Raw genomic sequence first — 14,338 nt, 5'->3', positions numbered from 1 at the left:
TATTGTCATCATTGTCAAGTTATTCATAAAAGAGGTTCGTACAACGACGTATTCGGAGCTTGTCTTTATTTAGCAACTCGGTACAGCCGCAATCGGCCAGTGAGCCTGAACATAACTCCCGCTAAAACACACCCCCATACAGACGTCACCTCTCCTCTTACTTCAAAATAAAAGCATTCCTCACACTATTATTCCATAATACCACATCTCCCTTTCTTTGAGAACAAAGGGTGGACTACCTTTGTCTCTGTAGGTCTTAAGGGGTTTATTCTGCCCTTTTGCTGGAAGACCTGTCCCTGATCTGTCCCTGTTTCAAACTTGCAAAACAGAAATAAATAACTTACACATTACCATACTGTGAACTATTACGTTAGCAGGCTGTGTTCTTCAAAACTTAAACTCTAGGTTTCAGGTAAATGTAAACAGTAAAGCAGAACAATTTCACAATCACATTCAACTCTCTCTCTTTTTTCTTTTTCTTTTTTTTCCAGAAAACACCAATAAATCAATAAATCACCAATCAAGTCTCTGTGGCTTTCTAACCTCTCTCACACACCTGGTCCGCACAGTCTCTGTGGTGGGGCCCTCTCTGCTGAGTGATGTTGTCACTGGTGGAGCTGGCTCTGGTGATGTTGTCACTGGTGCATCTTCCCCCATCGGTGGCTCATCAGCGTCGACTACCTCACTATTGGTCTGCAGTGGCACCAAGTGATGCCGGTTCCTCCTCAGTGTGCCCTGAGGCACCTGGACGATATAAGAGCGAGGGGTATTGTGTGTAGATAGCACTGTGCCCTGGACTCGTGCATCGGTGATCTACACATCCTCCCCAGGTACGAGTGGCTCCAGGTTTCTCGTGCCGTGTCTCTTGTTGAAGGATTTTGCGTCGTTCCCCCTCTTCTCCCTTTCTTTGGCCTCCAGCGCGTAGTAGTCAGGCAAAACTGGATTCAGCAGGGTTGGAAGGGCAGGAACTGTAGTGCGGAGGCAGCGCCCCATCAACAGCTCGGCTGGGCTATAGCCGTTCTGTAGAGGGGTTGCTCCGTAGGCCAGCAATGCCAGATATGGGTCTGATGCCTTTGTTAGCAGGTTTTTCACAGTTTGTACAGCGCATTCCGCTTCCCCATTGCTCTGGGGAATCTTGGGGCTGCTCGTGATGTGCACAAAGCCATACTCTGCTGCAAAGCCTTTAAAGTGGCTACCAGAGAACTGGGGCCCATTGTCACTTTTAAGAACTTCACAAATTCCATGACGAGAAAACATGGATTTCAGGTGCACCACCACATCTGTGGACCTTGTGGGTGACAGCAGCGCAATTTCCACATACCGTGAGAAATAATCTACTACTAGTAGATAGGTCTTGCCTTTCAGCATGAACAGGTCAGCTCCCAAAGTTTGCCAAGGCCTGTCTGGCATCTCCGTTGGCATCAGCGGCTCTTTGACGTTCTTTCTCTCTTGAATGCAGGTTCTACATTTCAGTATCATGTCATTCAGCTGGCTGCTGAGCCCTGGCCACCACACTGTCTGTTTGGACCGGCCCCTGCACTTTGTCACCCCCAGGTGTCCCTCATGTAGTCTCTGCAGCACCTCGCCTTGTAAGACGAATGGGATGACGAGCCTTGTGCCCCGTAGCAGCAGTCCATCATGCACAGTCAGCACTGCTCTAATGTCTCAGCTCTCCCTGCATTTGGCTTTTGTCAGGCCAGCCGCCTGTGCAGTACTCCATCAGTGCAGAGCATGTGCTGTCTGCCTTCAGGTCCTCGCGTAAGCTGCTCAGATAATCTCCACTGACAGGAATGTTGCTGATGACATAGATGAGTCTACATAGATGTTGGTGTCCTCTAGTAGGCTTGTATCTGTGTGTGCTCTTGCGGTTCTTAGGGGAGCACGAGATAAGGTGTCGGCTGTCCACAGGCTTTTGCCAGGGACATGATTGACTGTATAGTTGTACCTCATGAGTCGCATCCTAAATCTTTGGATTCTTGGTGGGAGGTCATCCAGAGCCTTCCCGCCCAGCAGACTCACCAATGGCTTATGGTCAGTTTCCAGCTCGAATGGTCTTCCCAAGATGAAACAGCTGAACCTTTCACAAGCCCACGTTGCAGCTAATGCCTCCTTCTCTACTTGAGCATAGCGCTGCTCTGTTGGTGTCATTGACCTGGACGCATATGCAACAGGTGACCACCTGGCATCGCTCTTCTGCAGCAGGACTGCCCCCAGGCCAAAGGAAGAGGCATCAGCAGAGATTTTTAGTGCACAGTTTGGGTTGTATAGTGCGAGCACTGGTGTGGATGACAGCTATGTTTTTAACTGATCAAAGGCGGCCTGCTGCTCTGTCCCCCAGTACCAGTGGTTCTTCTTGGACAGCAGGTCTCTTAGCACCTTGTCTTTTTCAGCCAGGTTAGGCAAGAAGCGGCCCAGCTGATTGACCATGCCCAGAAAACTCCTGAGTTCGCTGACATTTTTGGGTGCGTCCATCTCTTGCACAGCTCTCGTCTTCTCCGGATCTGGCTTCACTCCATCTGCTGAAATCACATGACCCAGGAATCTGACTGTATGGTGTGTGAGCTCACATTTGTCCATGTTGAGCGTAATGCCGGCCTTTTGTGCCTTCTCTAGCACCGCATGTAGCCGTATATCATGCTCGTCCTGTGTCTGTCCCCAGACCTGGATGTCATCCATGTGACACAGTACCCCCTCCAGGCCACCGGTCACTTCTGTCATCATCATCCTTTGAAAGTGCTCGGGGGCTGAAGCTATGCCAAAGGGTAGCCGGTTAAAATAGTAGTGCCCAAAAGGCGTGATGAAGGTGGTGTATTTGGCAGACTCTTTTGTCAATGGTACTTGCCAAAAGCCCATATTGGCATCTAATTTGCTGAATACTGTTGCGCCAGCTAGCATGCCCAGAGTGTGCTCGACAGAAGGCAGGATAAACTTTTCTCTGCATACTGACTCATTCATCCTTGTGAAATCCACACAAATGCGAACAGTACCTGCTTTTTTCGGCACCACCACCACCATCCCGGCACACCAATCAGTCGGCTCCTCAATCTTGGTTATTACGCCCATCTTCTCCATACGGTCTATCTCCTCCTTCACTTTTCCCATAAGCGGCAGAGGGACTCTGCGTGGTGCGTGGAGAGAGAAGGGCACAGCCTCTGGCTTTAATTTAATTGAGTATGGCCTCCGAACAAGACCCAAGCCGCTACACAGCTTCGGATACTGTTGTTTCACAGATTCCATGGTGATGCTGTCAACCCTGCACACAAGCTGAAGCTGTTCTATGGCAGGCCTTCCCAGCAGTGCAGTGTGCAGGTCTTTTACAACATTAATGTCCTCTGTGGTTGTCTTTTTGCCTCTGCGCAGTGTTTCTCTGGCTACACCTAGGACAGAGAGTACATTGCCACCTGGCCCAAACAATAGGCATGTCGACACTGCCAGTCGCTTCACATCAAGTCCCCCAGTAATGTCATAGTACACCTCGGCTGGCAGGGCGGTGACATCAGCACCAGTGTCAATTTTAAAGCACACTTTTTTTTGTCTCACCTGTAGCTGCACTGTCCACGGGTCTTTTCCAGCATCCACGGCTCCCAGGAATAAACTCCCTTCTTCTTCTGTAGTGACAGTATTCAGAGATTTTGCACTGTTTCTGCACACTTTGCCATAATGTCCCGTTTTGCCACAGTTGTGACACGCAGCATCTGTAGCAGGGCATTCTGATTTTCCATGTGAAGGCATTTTCCCACATCTATAACAGGCCTTTGAACCTTGCTGTGGCCGTGCATTAGGTTTATATTTGCCTGGTGTTTGTGCTTGTGGCTGAGGCTTTGAGGGAAATTTGGGTTTTCTGTAACTTTTAGCATGCACAGCATCAACATTGGAGCACTTGCTAGCACCGCCATTTTCTCCTCTTAAGTCACACTGCTGTCGTCTAACTTCTTCAGACTGCCTTGTCTTTGTTATAGCAGTTTCAAGGGTTAGGTCTCTGTCTCTGTAGCTTTTCTGACAATGAGACGTTTCACAGCCCAACCACTAACCTGTCGCGTATCAGCTCATTCTGTAATTGTCCATAATTGCAATGTTCAGCTAATCCGTATAGAGCAGTGATAAAGGAATCCACCGTTTCTCCCGGCAGTTGCACACGCTGATTGAACTTGGCTCTTTCGTATATGACATTCTTTTTAGGCACATCCGTGTACTTCTTTTTCTCATCTGCAGTTAGCGTTAGCCCCTTAAGCACATCTTCGGCTTCATCACCCATACAATACACTAACGTGTTTACCTGGTTTTCTTCCGACGTTGCGTTTAAATTGCTTGCAAACCGAAAGCGGTCAAATCTCCTAATCCAACGCTCCCATTCTTGAGGCTTGGAAAAATCAAATGGCTCTGGAGGTTGTATTGTGAACGTAGCAGTTGGTGTAGGTTGCGCCATATCTGCCGGCTCGTCTCCTATTCCTCCGCCAAAACGATACGCTTTGTTTTTCTTTTTCTTTTTCCTTCTCCGCTTACAAGTCAACCCACTTCTGACACCATGTCAAGTTATTCATAAAAGAGGTTCGTAAAACGACGTATTCGGAGCTTGTCTTTATTTAGCAACTCAGTACAGCCGCAATCGGCCAGTGAGCCTGAACATAACTCCCGCTAAAACACACCCCCATACAGACGTCACCTCTCCTCTTACTTCAAAATAAAAGCATTCCTCACACTATTATTCCATAATACCACAATCATCATCCTCAGAACCTGTGTTCACTCATCATCATCTCCTTCACCTGTTGTCTTGTCATTATCTTCTCTGTATTTAAGTTCCCCTTCTCACCCATGTCTTTGCCGGTTATTGTTTGTGTAGTTAACACTCTGTTTGTGCACGCACACTGTTTCGAGTTTGTTTGGATTCTGCCTATGGAAATAAATATCGAGTATTTTGTATCTTTGCCTACCTTCGTCTTCATCCACCCATTGACGTAACAATAATCTGCGTGTATGGGATAAAAATAGCTTCAAACATGAATATAGCTGTAGCCTAACTATTAAAAAAAATCACTGCTGTAAATCTGTGCAATATAACAGTAGCCTACTTCAAACATTAATTAAAATACCCAGCAGAGAAGGGATATGAATATTTATTACTTAAATACGCTCTTGAGCACATAAATAATAATATTTGCTATAGATCGACATAATATCTGTTTTAGTATAATTTTTCCCCCCACTTTTCAGCACTGCAGGGTTTTTAATTCCCATTGTACAAAAAAAAAAAAAAAAAAAAAAAAAACAATGGCCAGGGCTTGTATTATAGCCTATTATTGTCTTATTTGTCACGTATGGTTTAAAATAAAATAAAAGAGATGTCTTACTGAAATACAGTGAAAGTGAATTATCATCATTTGTGTAAAATCTCGAGTTTGTTTTTATTCACCGACTCTAATGGAAAAATGAAGAAGAAAACACTTACATACAATTAAAGGGAGTAACGTTTATTGTGTATTTGGCATGCTGTCCGGGGGGAGGGACACACACACACACACACACACACACAGGTGAGGATTTATGCTCCTCAGGTGGTAACTCAAACTCCCAGTGAAATCCCTGCAAAATGAATTAATTATTGCAACTTGTTATTTTTTGTTTGTTTTTAGTTGTCTACAGACCTAATAAAGATACCATTATTTAAAGCCACAGTATGGAATTTTTCTCCACTAGGGGTCGCTAACCTCTTTACAATAACAAAGGCGTAGTTTGATGACACAACACATGCTTAGAATTATGGATGTTGTCGTCAACGTCAAGCCGACCGATCTAATAATGTTTATGGTTGACTGAATACATCGATGCTTTTATCATGACTGTGATATGAAGCAGTTCGGGATTGCTAAGAGACAGCTATCAGCTCCAAACGCGACGCGAGTCCCGCGGATATAAAAGGAATGGACATTTCATTCTACCGAACTACACGCAAGTGCAGAATTACAACTCACAGGTCAGTTTATTAGACAAATTAAACTTGTGAGGTAACGCAGCGCTGTTTCACTTGGTCTAACATTACACTATCACACTAAACTGCATTTGAATGTGTTGAAATGTATGTGTTAGTTTGTCTGTATGAGACTAGCAGTGAGCTAGATCAACATTAGAATAACATACTGATCATATTCTGACATTTTATCATTGTTGAACTATATAACATTGGTTAGTTGTATGTAAATGTGCTCACCTGTTTAATAAAGTACATGGTGGAATACACAATATGTAAAGGTATTTAGCTGTGATATTGTCAGGCTTTTCTATTTACAGCTCAGTTAGCTAATCGCCAACACAGAATATGATAGTATTATAATATAACAATGCAACATGTAACGATGAGTTGGCAGTGGCTTCATGAATTAATTAAAAACATAAAAATACAAAGTACACCTGATGCACATTTCTTTGTTCTTCATTTTCTAGAAGAAGAGTTTAAGAACCTTACTGTATTTTTGTGTAATTAATTAAGAGAAAGTACTCCGCCATCTTGCTCCAACGAAAGTGACTTGAACGCACATGCCGTTATAAGCATGACTTTACACCTCCTATGTACGAACGCCCCTGGAGGATTTGAAACTTGACACCATTAAAACATCCTAGATCAAATTACACATCCAAGATGATATCATCGTGCTAATCATGATCTGGCTAATTAGGTTCTTCGAACACACCTGCCGGATATGATTAGTATAGCTGGATTGAGTTATCTGAGATAACTGCGCGTTCATGCGCTTATTTAAAAGGGGATATGCATCGATAGTAGAAACACTGATCAGCAACGCTGCTATTGGCTGCTCAGCGTGGGCAAAGAGCGCGCTCAGTTTTTCTCCTCAGCTGAGCAAGAACTAATAGTCGAAGTTTATTCGGAATTTTAATGTTTAATCAAAACGCCAGGGAACACCTCAAAGTCTGCAAAAGCCAGGAGAGAGGGCTGGCAAAAAGTAGCAGACAATTTAAATCCGTTAGAAGTGGCCATGTTAGATGTTTTTATCACTTATTAGCCTATATATTTGTATTTTAATAATTGCATAATTACTTTGTTCATTGTAATGTCAGAGTCACCACACTAGAACATGGGAACAAATAAAAGTGAAGTACAAAAATATTATACATAATGGTAATTTTTAGTTATATTATAGTCTCTTTTATAAAAGGCACTGTTAAATAAATGGTTGTCTGTTTATAAAAGCAACCAAGAAAAAGGATGAGAAGAAAAGAAAAGAAAAGATCTTAGTAGCCTACACTGTAAAATAATTTTTGCTGCATTAAATTAAGGCCGTATAGTCATTTCAACTGTTAAATCTTGAGTAATGATGAATTGCTTTGACTTGTGAAAGTGAAAACTTTTTTCCCGAGTGTAGTTCATTGTAATGACATTGTGTTTTCCTCTTTTGTGCACTTTTACATAATACACCAACACTTGTATCTGTTCCCAAGAAAGTGGTGGCTGAAATATGTGCAGTAAGTGGACATTTTCTAACTTTCCAAAGGAAAGAAAGTATAAGACTTTGTAATGTCCATTTGTTTCCATTGCACTGGACAGTGAATAAACCCTCTCAGATAACTGTCATATGGAGGAACTAGCCTACCTGCAAGTGCATAAATAACTTTACTCAATTTATACTTGTATGCTTTATGGCTGCAATATAAGTTGCAGGATTCCACATCTACAGAAAGGCCTACAGAAGAGTCTGCACACACAGAGGAGACATAGGCCTACAGGTGGCCAGTGTATAGACAACTTTTCCTTTTTATTTGCTGCATGAGGCATGTGTCTAATATCTCTTGTTGCAGGCACTTCACCACTGGCTTTTCTTTACAAAGAACAACTGAAACTAGAAAAAAAAGTTTGTTGAGACAAACTTTAAGTTGGCTTGAGAAAGCCGGACCAGAGAGTTTGAAGAAGTTTAAAGTAGTTTGAAGTTTAAAGAAAGTTTGATAGATAGATTAGTTATAAAGTAAGAATAGTTAGAAAGAAAGAAAGAAAAAGATTAGTTAGAAAGAAAGATTAGTTAGAAAGAAAGATTAGTTAGAAATAAAGAAAAAAGGTTAGTTAGAAAAAGAAAGATTAGTTAGAAAGAAATAGATTACTTAGAAAGAAAGATTTGTTAGAAAGAAAGATTAGTTAGAAAGAAAGAAACAATGGAAGATTAGTTAGAAAGAAAGATGGATTAGTTAGAAAAAAATAAAGATAGATTGGTTAGAAAGAAAAAAGATTAGTCAGAAAGAAAGAAAGAAAAATTAGTTAGAAAGAAAGAATGAAAGAAACAAAGATTAGTTAGAAAGAAAGATTAGTTAGAAAGAAAGAAAGGAAGATTACTAAGAAAGAAAGATAAATTAGTTAGAAAGAAAGAAAGGTTGATTAGAAAGAAAGAAAGAAAGAAAGAAAGAAAGAAAGAAAGAAAGGTTGATTAGAAAGGAAGAAAGAAAAATTAGTTAGAAAGAAAGAAGGATAGAAAGAAAGATTGATTAGTTAGTTAGAAAGAAAGAAAGAAAGAAAGAAAGAAAGAAAGAAATATTGATTAGTTAGAAAGAAAGAAAGAAAGAAAGAAAGAAAGAAAGGATTAGTTAGAAAGAAAGATTGATTAGTTAGTTAGAAAGAAAGAAAGAAAGAAAGAAAGAAAGAAAGAAATATTGATTAGTTAGAAAGAAAGAAAGAAAGAAAGGATTAGTTAGAAAGAAAGAAAAAATAGTTAGACAGAAAGAAAGAAAGAAAAAAGAAAGAAAGAAAAAGATTAGTTAGAAAGAAAGAAAGAAAGAAAGAAAGAAAGAAAGAAAGAAAGAAAGAAATATTGATTAGTTAGAAAGAAAGAAAGAAAGAAAGAAAGGATTAGTTAGAAAGAAAGATTGATTAGTTAGTTAGAAAGAAAGAAAGAAAGAAAGAAAGAAATATTGATTAGTTAGAAAGAAAGAAAGAAAGGATTAGTTAGAAAGAAAGAAAAAATAGTTAGACAGAAAGAAAGAAAGAAAGAAAAAAGAAAGAAAGAAAAAGATTAGTTAGAAAGAAAGAAAGAAAGAAAGAAAGAAAGAAAGAAAGAAAGAAAGAAATATTGATTAGTTAGAAAGAAAGAAAGAAAGAAATATTGATTAGTTAGAAAGAAAGAAAGAAAGAAAGAAAGGATTAGTTAGAAAGAAAGATTGATTAGTTAGTTAGAAAGAAAGAAAGAAAGAAAGAAAGAAAGAAAGAAAGAAAGAAATATTGATTAGTTAGAAAGAAAGAAAGAAAGAAAGGATTAGTTAGAAAGAAAGAAAAAATAGTTAGAAAGAAAGAAAGAAAGAAAAAAGAAAGAAAGAAAAAGATTAGTTAGAAAGAAAGAAAGGATTAGTTAGAAAGAAAGATAGATAAGTTAGTTAGAAAGATAGATAGATTAGTAAGAAATAAAGAAAGATAGATAAGTTAGTTAGAAAGATAGATAGATTAGTTAGAAAGAAAGATAGATAAGTTAGTTAAAAAGATAGATAGATTAGTAAGAAATAAAGAAAGATAGATAAGTTAGTTAGAAAGATAGATAGATTAGTTAAAAAGAAAGAAAGATAGATAAGTTAGTTAGAAAGATAGATAGATTAGTTAGAAAGAAAGATAGATAAGTTAGTTAGAAAGATAGATAGATTTAGTAAGAAAGAAAAAAGATAGATAGGTTAGTTAGAAAGATAGATTAGTTAAAAAGAAAGAAAGATAGATAAGTTAGTTAGAAAGATAGATAGATTAGTAAGAAAGAAAGATAAGTTAGTTAGAAAGATAGATAGATTAGTAAGAAATAAAGAAAGATAGATAAGTTAGTTAGAAATATAGATAGATTAGTTAAAAAGAAATAAAGATATATAAGTTAGTTAGAAAGATAGATAGATTAGTTAAAAAGAAAGAAAGAAAGAAAGAAAGATAGATAGATAAGTTAGTTAGAAAGATAGATAGATTTAGTAAGAAAGAAAAAAGATAGATAGGTTAGTTAGAAAGATAGATTAGTTAAAAAGAAAGAAAGATAGATAAGTTAGTTAGAAAGATAGATAGATTAGTAAGAAAGAAAGATAAGTTAGTTAGAAAGATAGATAATTAGTTAAAAAGAAAGAAAGATATATTAGTTAGAAAGATAGATAGATTAGTAAGAAAGAAAGAAATATAAGTTAGATAGATAGATAGATAGATAGATAGATAGATAGATAGATAGATAGATAGATAAAGGTTTGAAGATAGATAGATAGATAGATAGATAGATAGATAGATAGATAGATAGATAGATAGATAAAGGTTTGAAGATAGATAGATAGATAGATAGATAGATAGATAGATAGATAGATAGATAGATAGATAGATAGATAGATAAGGTTTGAAGATAGATAGATAGATAGATAGATAGATAGATAGATAGATAGATAGATAGATAGATAGATAGATAGATAGATAGATAGATAGATAGATAAAGGTTTGAAGATAGATAGATAGATAGATAGATAGATAGATAGATAGATAAGGTTTGAAGATAGATAGATAGATAGATAGATAGATAGATAGATAGATAGATAGATAGATAGATAGATAGATAGATAAAGGTTTGAAGATAGATAGATAGATAGATAGATTAGTTATTAGTTAGAAAGAACATAGATAGCTTAAAGCTTAATTGAGTATCAATGGCTTCTAGCAGTTTACATTAAACAGTTCAAACAGACATGGACTTTTGGTCAATGAAAGTCTATGGGATTTTTATGATTTTTAATATTAATTTTTAAGAAAACCATAACTCAAACCAGTCTGAAAAGATATAGCACACTAAGTCAGAACAGTATGAAGGTCTGACCCGAGTTTGGAGTATGTAGCTTGAACGGTCTAGGAGGAGTTAGTGTCCAAAAATTTGCGGTCAGAAAAATAAGAAGAAGAAGAAGAAGAAGAAGAAGAAGAAGAAGAAGTTTAAATAGGATTTCAGTAAGTTGGCTTTCTCAAGCCAACTTAATAAAACTCAAGGCACTAAGCATATTTGTCTTTTATTAAACATTTAATGAAAAGTGTTTTTTTTTTTTTTTGGCAATGTTGTGTAATATGGCACATGCAACAATGCCACAGGCCCTGTCAGGTGTGCAACCCTCAGACTTTTCAGACACTGAAATCTTCCCTTTAGTTAGCCAAAGTTCATTTCATTGTGTGCCCTTGTCCTGGCTAGAGCTGCATTGAAACTGGTTTGGGTCAGGGAATGGGGTCATAAAACACCTGTCTGCAGGCAGGAACATGTCATAATCACCTATGAAAAAATGCAGTTCTGTTAGGATCAGCATAAGTGTATGTAATACAGCGAGCTTGATATTTAATTGTGGAACTTTTCTTACCACTTTCAAATAATGTGCATAAATGTGAATCTCTGAAAATTCTTAAGTCATGCACAGATCCTGGCCATTTTGCTTTCACATTTGTGATATGGAAGATTTTAGTCAACTGCCTTTTTTTTATTTGATATAATATTACTAATCTGGAATATTAAGAATCACAATAGTAACTGGGCTGCACATTTACATTGTGAACCCCCTTTCTGTTCACATAATCCCCTTCATTGAGGCCTTGATGGCAGTCTATGGTCTAGCCTATAGTCTATGGTACCAATCACGTTAGTGAAGCCTGCGTGACATATACTGTAATCGGCATGGTCATGATTGCATGATCTTCATAAATTATGATAGCCTAAAAAAAAAAAAAAACTGCTTTACAACATTGGGTCTTCAGTGGCTTGGAAATGCCACAAAAAAACCTAAAACTGTTTTTTAAACCTAAAAGCGCCAGGTAAACTCCGAATGACACGACAGACAGCACTTTCCATCAAGTTCTCCGCATCTCCAATAGTGTAAAGGAAAGAGCCACTCGCAAATAATCTTAGGGTACAGTTTGTGCTGTAGTTAAAGCCCGACTCCGACAAGTCGAAAATAAATGTGCGTTTCCAACAAATTAATAATGTAAACGACAATCTCACGAGTCACAAGAAAAAAGATATATCTCAGAAAGTGCACTATCATGCACTATCGTGCACTATCACGCTACGCTGGACTTCCCGCATCAGCTCCGCTTATGAAGTCGCAGTCTAATCCTGTTAACATGAAATAAGATGCTCGCTCACGAGCAGGTTTAAGCTTAAGGACCTGTTGCTATGACAGCAAGTCCAGGATGAGCTTCGAAGAACCAAACAATCCAAGATCATGCCAAATCGCCAACAATCAAATCCAGCTAACTGAGTTAGCGACGTACGAAGAACGAGCCCCAGGAAACACTGAAAAAAACAACTCATAGTCCAAATCAAACAAAGATCAAATGTGACAGTTTTCTGAAAATTTTACTTTTTTTTAAATCCTCAAGTTCAAGAGGTGCATTTTGACATAAAAGTGCTTCTTCTCCTAGATGATTAAACACATTGAAATAAAAATCATACGTTAGCTTTCATTTTTCCTCCCTCATATATAAAGCTGTTATGATAATCAGTGAGCTCAATCTATAGAAGGACTAAAATAACCGCATTCATCTGGTGTGGAGATTGAATGTTTGGTTTATTCTGTGTTGCAGGTTCAGGCACGATGAACGGCATTATTCCCAGGAGCATAGCAAGAGGCACTGACATCTGTGGAGCGCATGGCTGCTATTATATAATCCGCTCTGATCTCGGCTGCTTTATGAAGATAGGTGATTTAAATAGAGGTTCAAACATCTCTATTTGGAGTCTGCACCCTTCCTGCCAAAATGGAGACCACTACTTTGGTAGTAGAGATGGCTACATCTACATCATCAAGGGCAATTCCTACCGTAGAGTCAAGAACCTGGAGACAGACAGCAATGCTGAAGTTCACAGCCTTCATCCCAACTGCCGAGGGGGAGACCACTACGTCGCAAACATTGAATATTTTTACATCATCTTCCAAGAAAGGGGCACTTACAGAAGAACAGCAAACATGCATCAAGACTCGGATGGTGTAGAATACAACCTGCATCCCAACTGCGGAAACGGCCTCTATTACTGGGGCAACTGCAACAACAGCTTCTTCCTCAAGCCAGCCTCAGATTGGGGAGTTGAGTTCGGCGGTATCGACTTCAGAAATGATCAGCGCACTGCTGTCTTGTCTGTTCATCCTGATGTTCTTAACTTCCTTCCTGGTGGACTGTCTGTAACTAAAGGCCCATCCTTTGGCATGTGGGAGAATATTAAAACTATAACTAATGACAGCAATACACCACTGACATGGCAAAAGAAAATCAATAAAAAGGTTGGATACGATAAGCAGAAGATGACCCAGATCACACACAACTGGAAGATAGACGCGTCAGTCACAGGTGAACCTGGATGGCTTGCCAAGCTAATTGTGAAGTCGCAGTTCTCCTTGTCTTTAGAATATGGAGGTTCACACGTCAGCACTGAAAGTGAAAGCTGGAACGAACTGACTGAAGTGGAAGAAACACTCACATTTGAGCTGAAGCCAAATGCGTCTTTATATCTGTGGCAGTACAAACTGGGTCTCGGTCAAGAACCAGTGTTGTTCTGTCGGGATTTAAAGATTGCTAGTGATCCAAACCCTCCGACTTAAGTCCCGCTGCGACCCACTCAATCATGAAAACGTATCAGGATGGTTTAACTCCAAGAATAATCAAGTGCTTCAGTTAAATACCTTTATAACTTCTCAAGCAATTATTTAAAGATCTGCATGCTTTGCTTTTTTGTTTAATATAGCAAATAGATTGTTGAATTACAGTCAATTTAACTACAAATTACATCACTATCCATTATGGTATTATTGAAACTTTGTTTTTATGATTAAAAGAAACTGATATAAACATACTTTAAATCTCATGAAATTTCTTCTAAAGAGCTCAAAAATGTAACCCAAATCTTACAATATTGTGGCTAAATCAGGCTTTGAGAAGGTTTTACTAGGAAAAACATGCATGCTTAGTCTATATTAGTGTAAATGTAGTCATAGACATTTCATAGTATAATCAAAGTCTAAAGTGTTTGATTTACAAGTCATGAAAAGTGCTGCATTCTGTAATCATGAATTTGGCGTATACATGTAATTAAAAGCTTTTTATAGCCATTTGGATTTTGCTTTTAATATGCTAAATAAAGCTGGATACTGCTTTTAAAGTTTAGGTGTTTTTATTGTCATTCTTTTTCTTTACCAGAACACTGTATGTTTGACAAATCCACATTCCCAGACAGCACACAGACATCTGTTTGATGTGTGATGTTTTTTTATAAATATGCAGGAGATGCTGGAAAATCAAAGAGTTGCACACACACAACTGTTTGTCGGTTCTTTTGTAGCATTGAATGTACATCGGATCTCGGCTGTCATT

At 38.4% G+C, this 14,338-nt stretch overlaps 1 protein-coding gene across 1 annotated transcript in view; it reads left to right on the top strand.

Moving 5' to 3' along the window:
* The window catches only part of LOC311088046 (uncharacterized protein), a 40,992-nt gene extending 26,879 nt beyond the window's left edge, over positions 1 to 14,113 (top strand). The window contains exon 3 of the mRNA XM_084121684.1: positions 12,557 to 14,113. Within this exon, the coding sequence (XP_083977810.1) occupies positions 12,568 to 13,569 (1,002 nt within the window). The 5' untranslated portion in view covers positions 12,557 to 12,567 and the 3' untranslated portion in view covers positions 13,570 to 14,113. The remainder of the gene's footprint in view (positions 1 to 12,556) is intronic.
* Positions 14,114 to 14,338: the final 225 nt, after the last annotated feature.

This window comes from Abramis brama (assembly GCF_963993115.1).
Source record: "Abramis brama genome assembly, chromosome: 8".
Taxonomy (NCBI): Eukaryota; Metazoa; Chordata; class Actinopteri; order Cypriniformes; family Leuciscidae; genus Abramis; species Abramis brama.
This window is presented reverse-complemented; position numbering and strand designations above follow the sequence as displayed.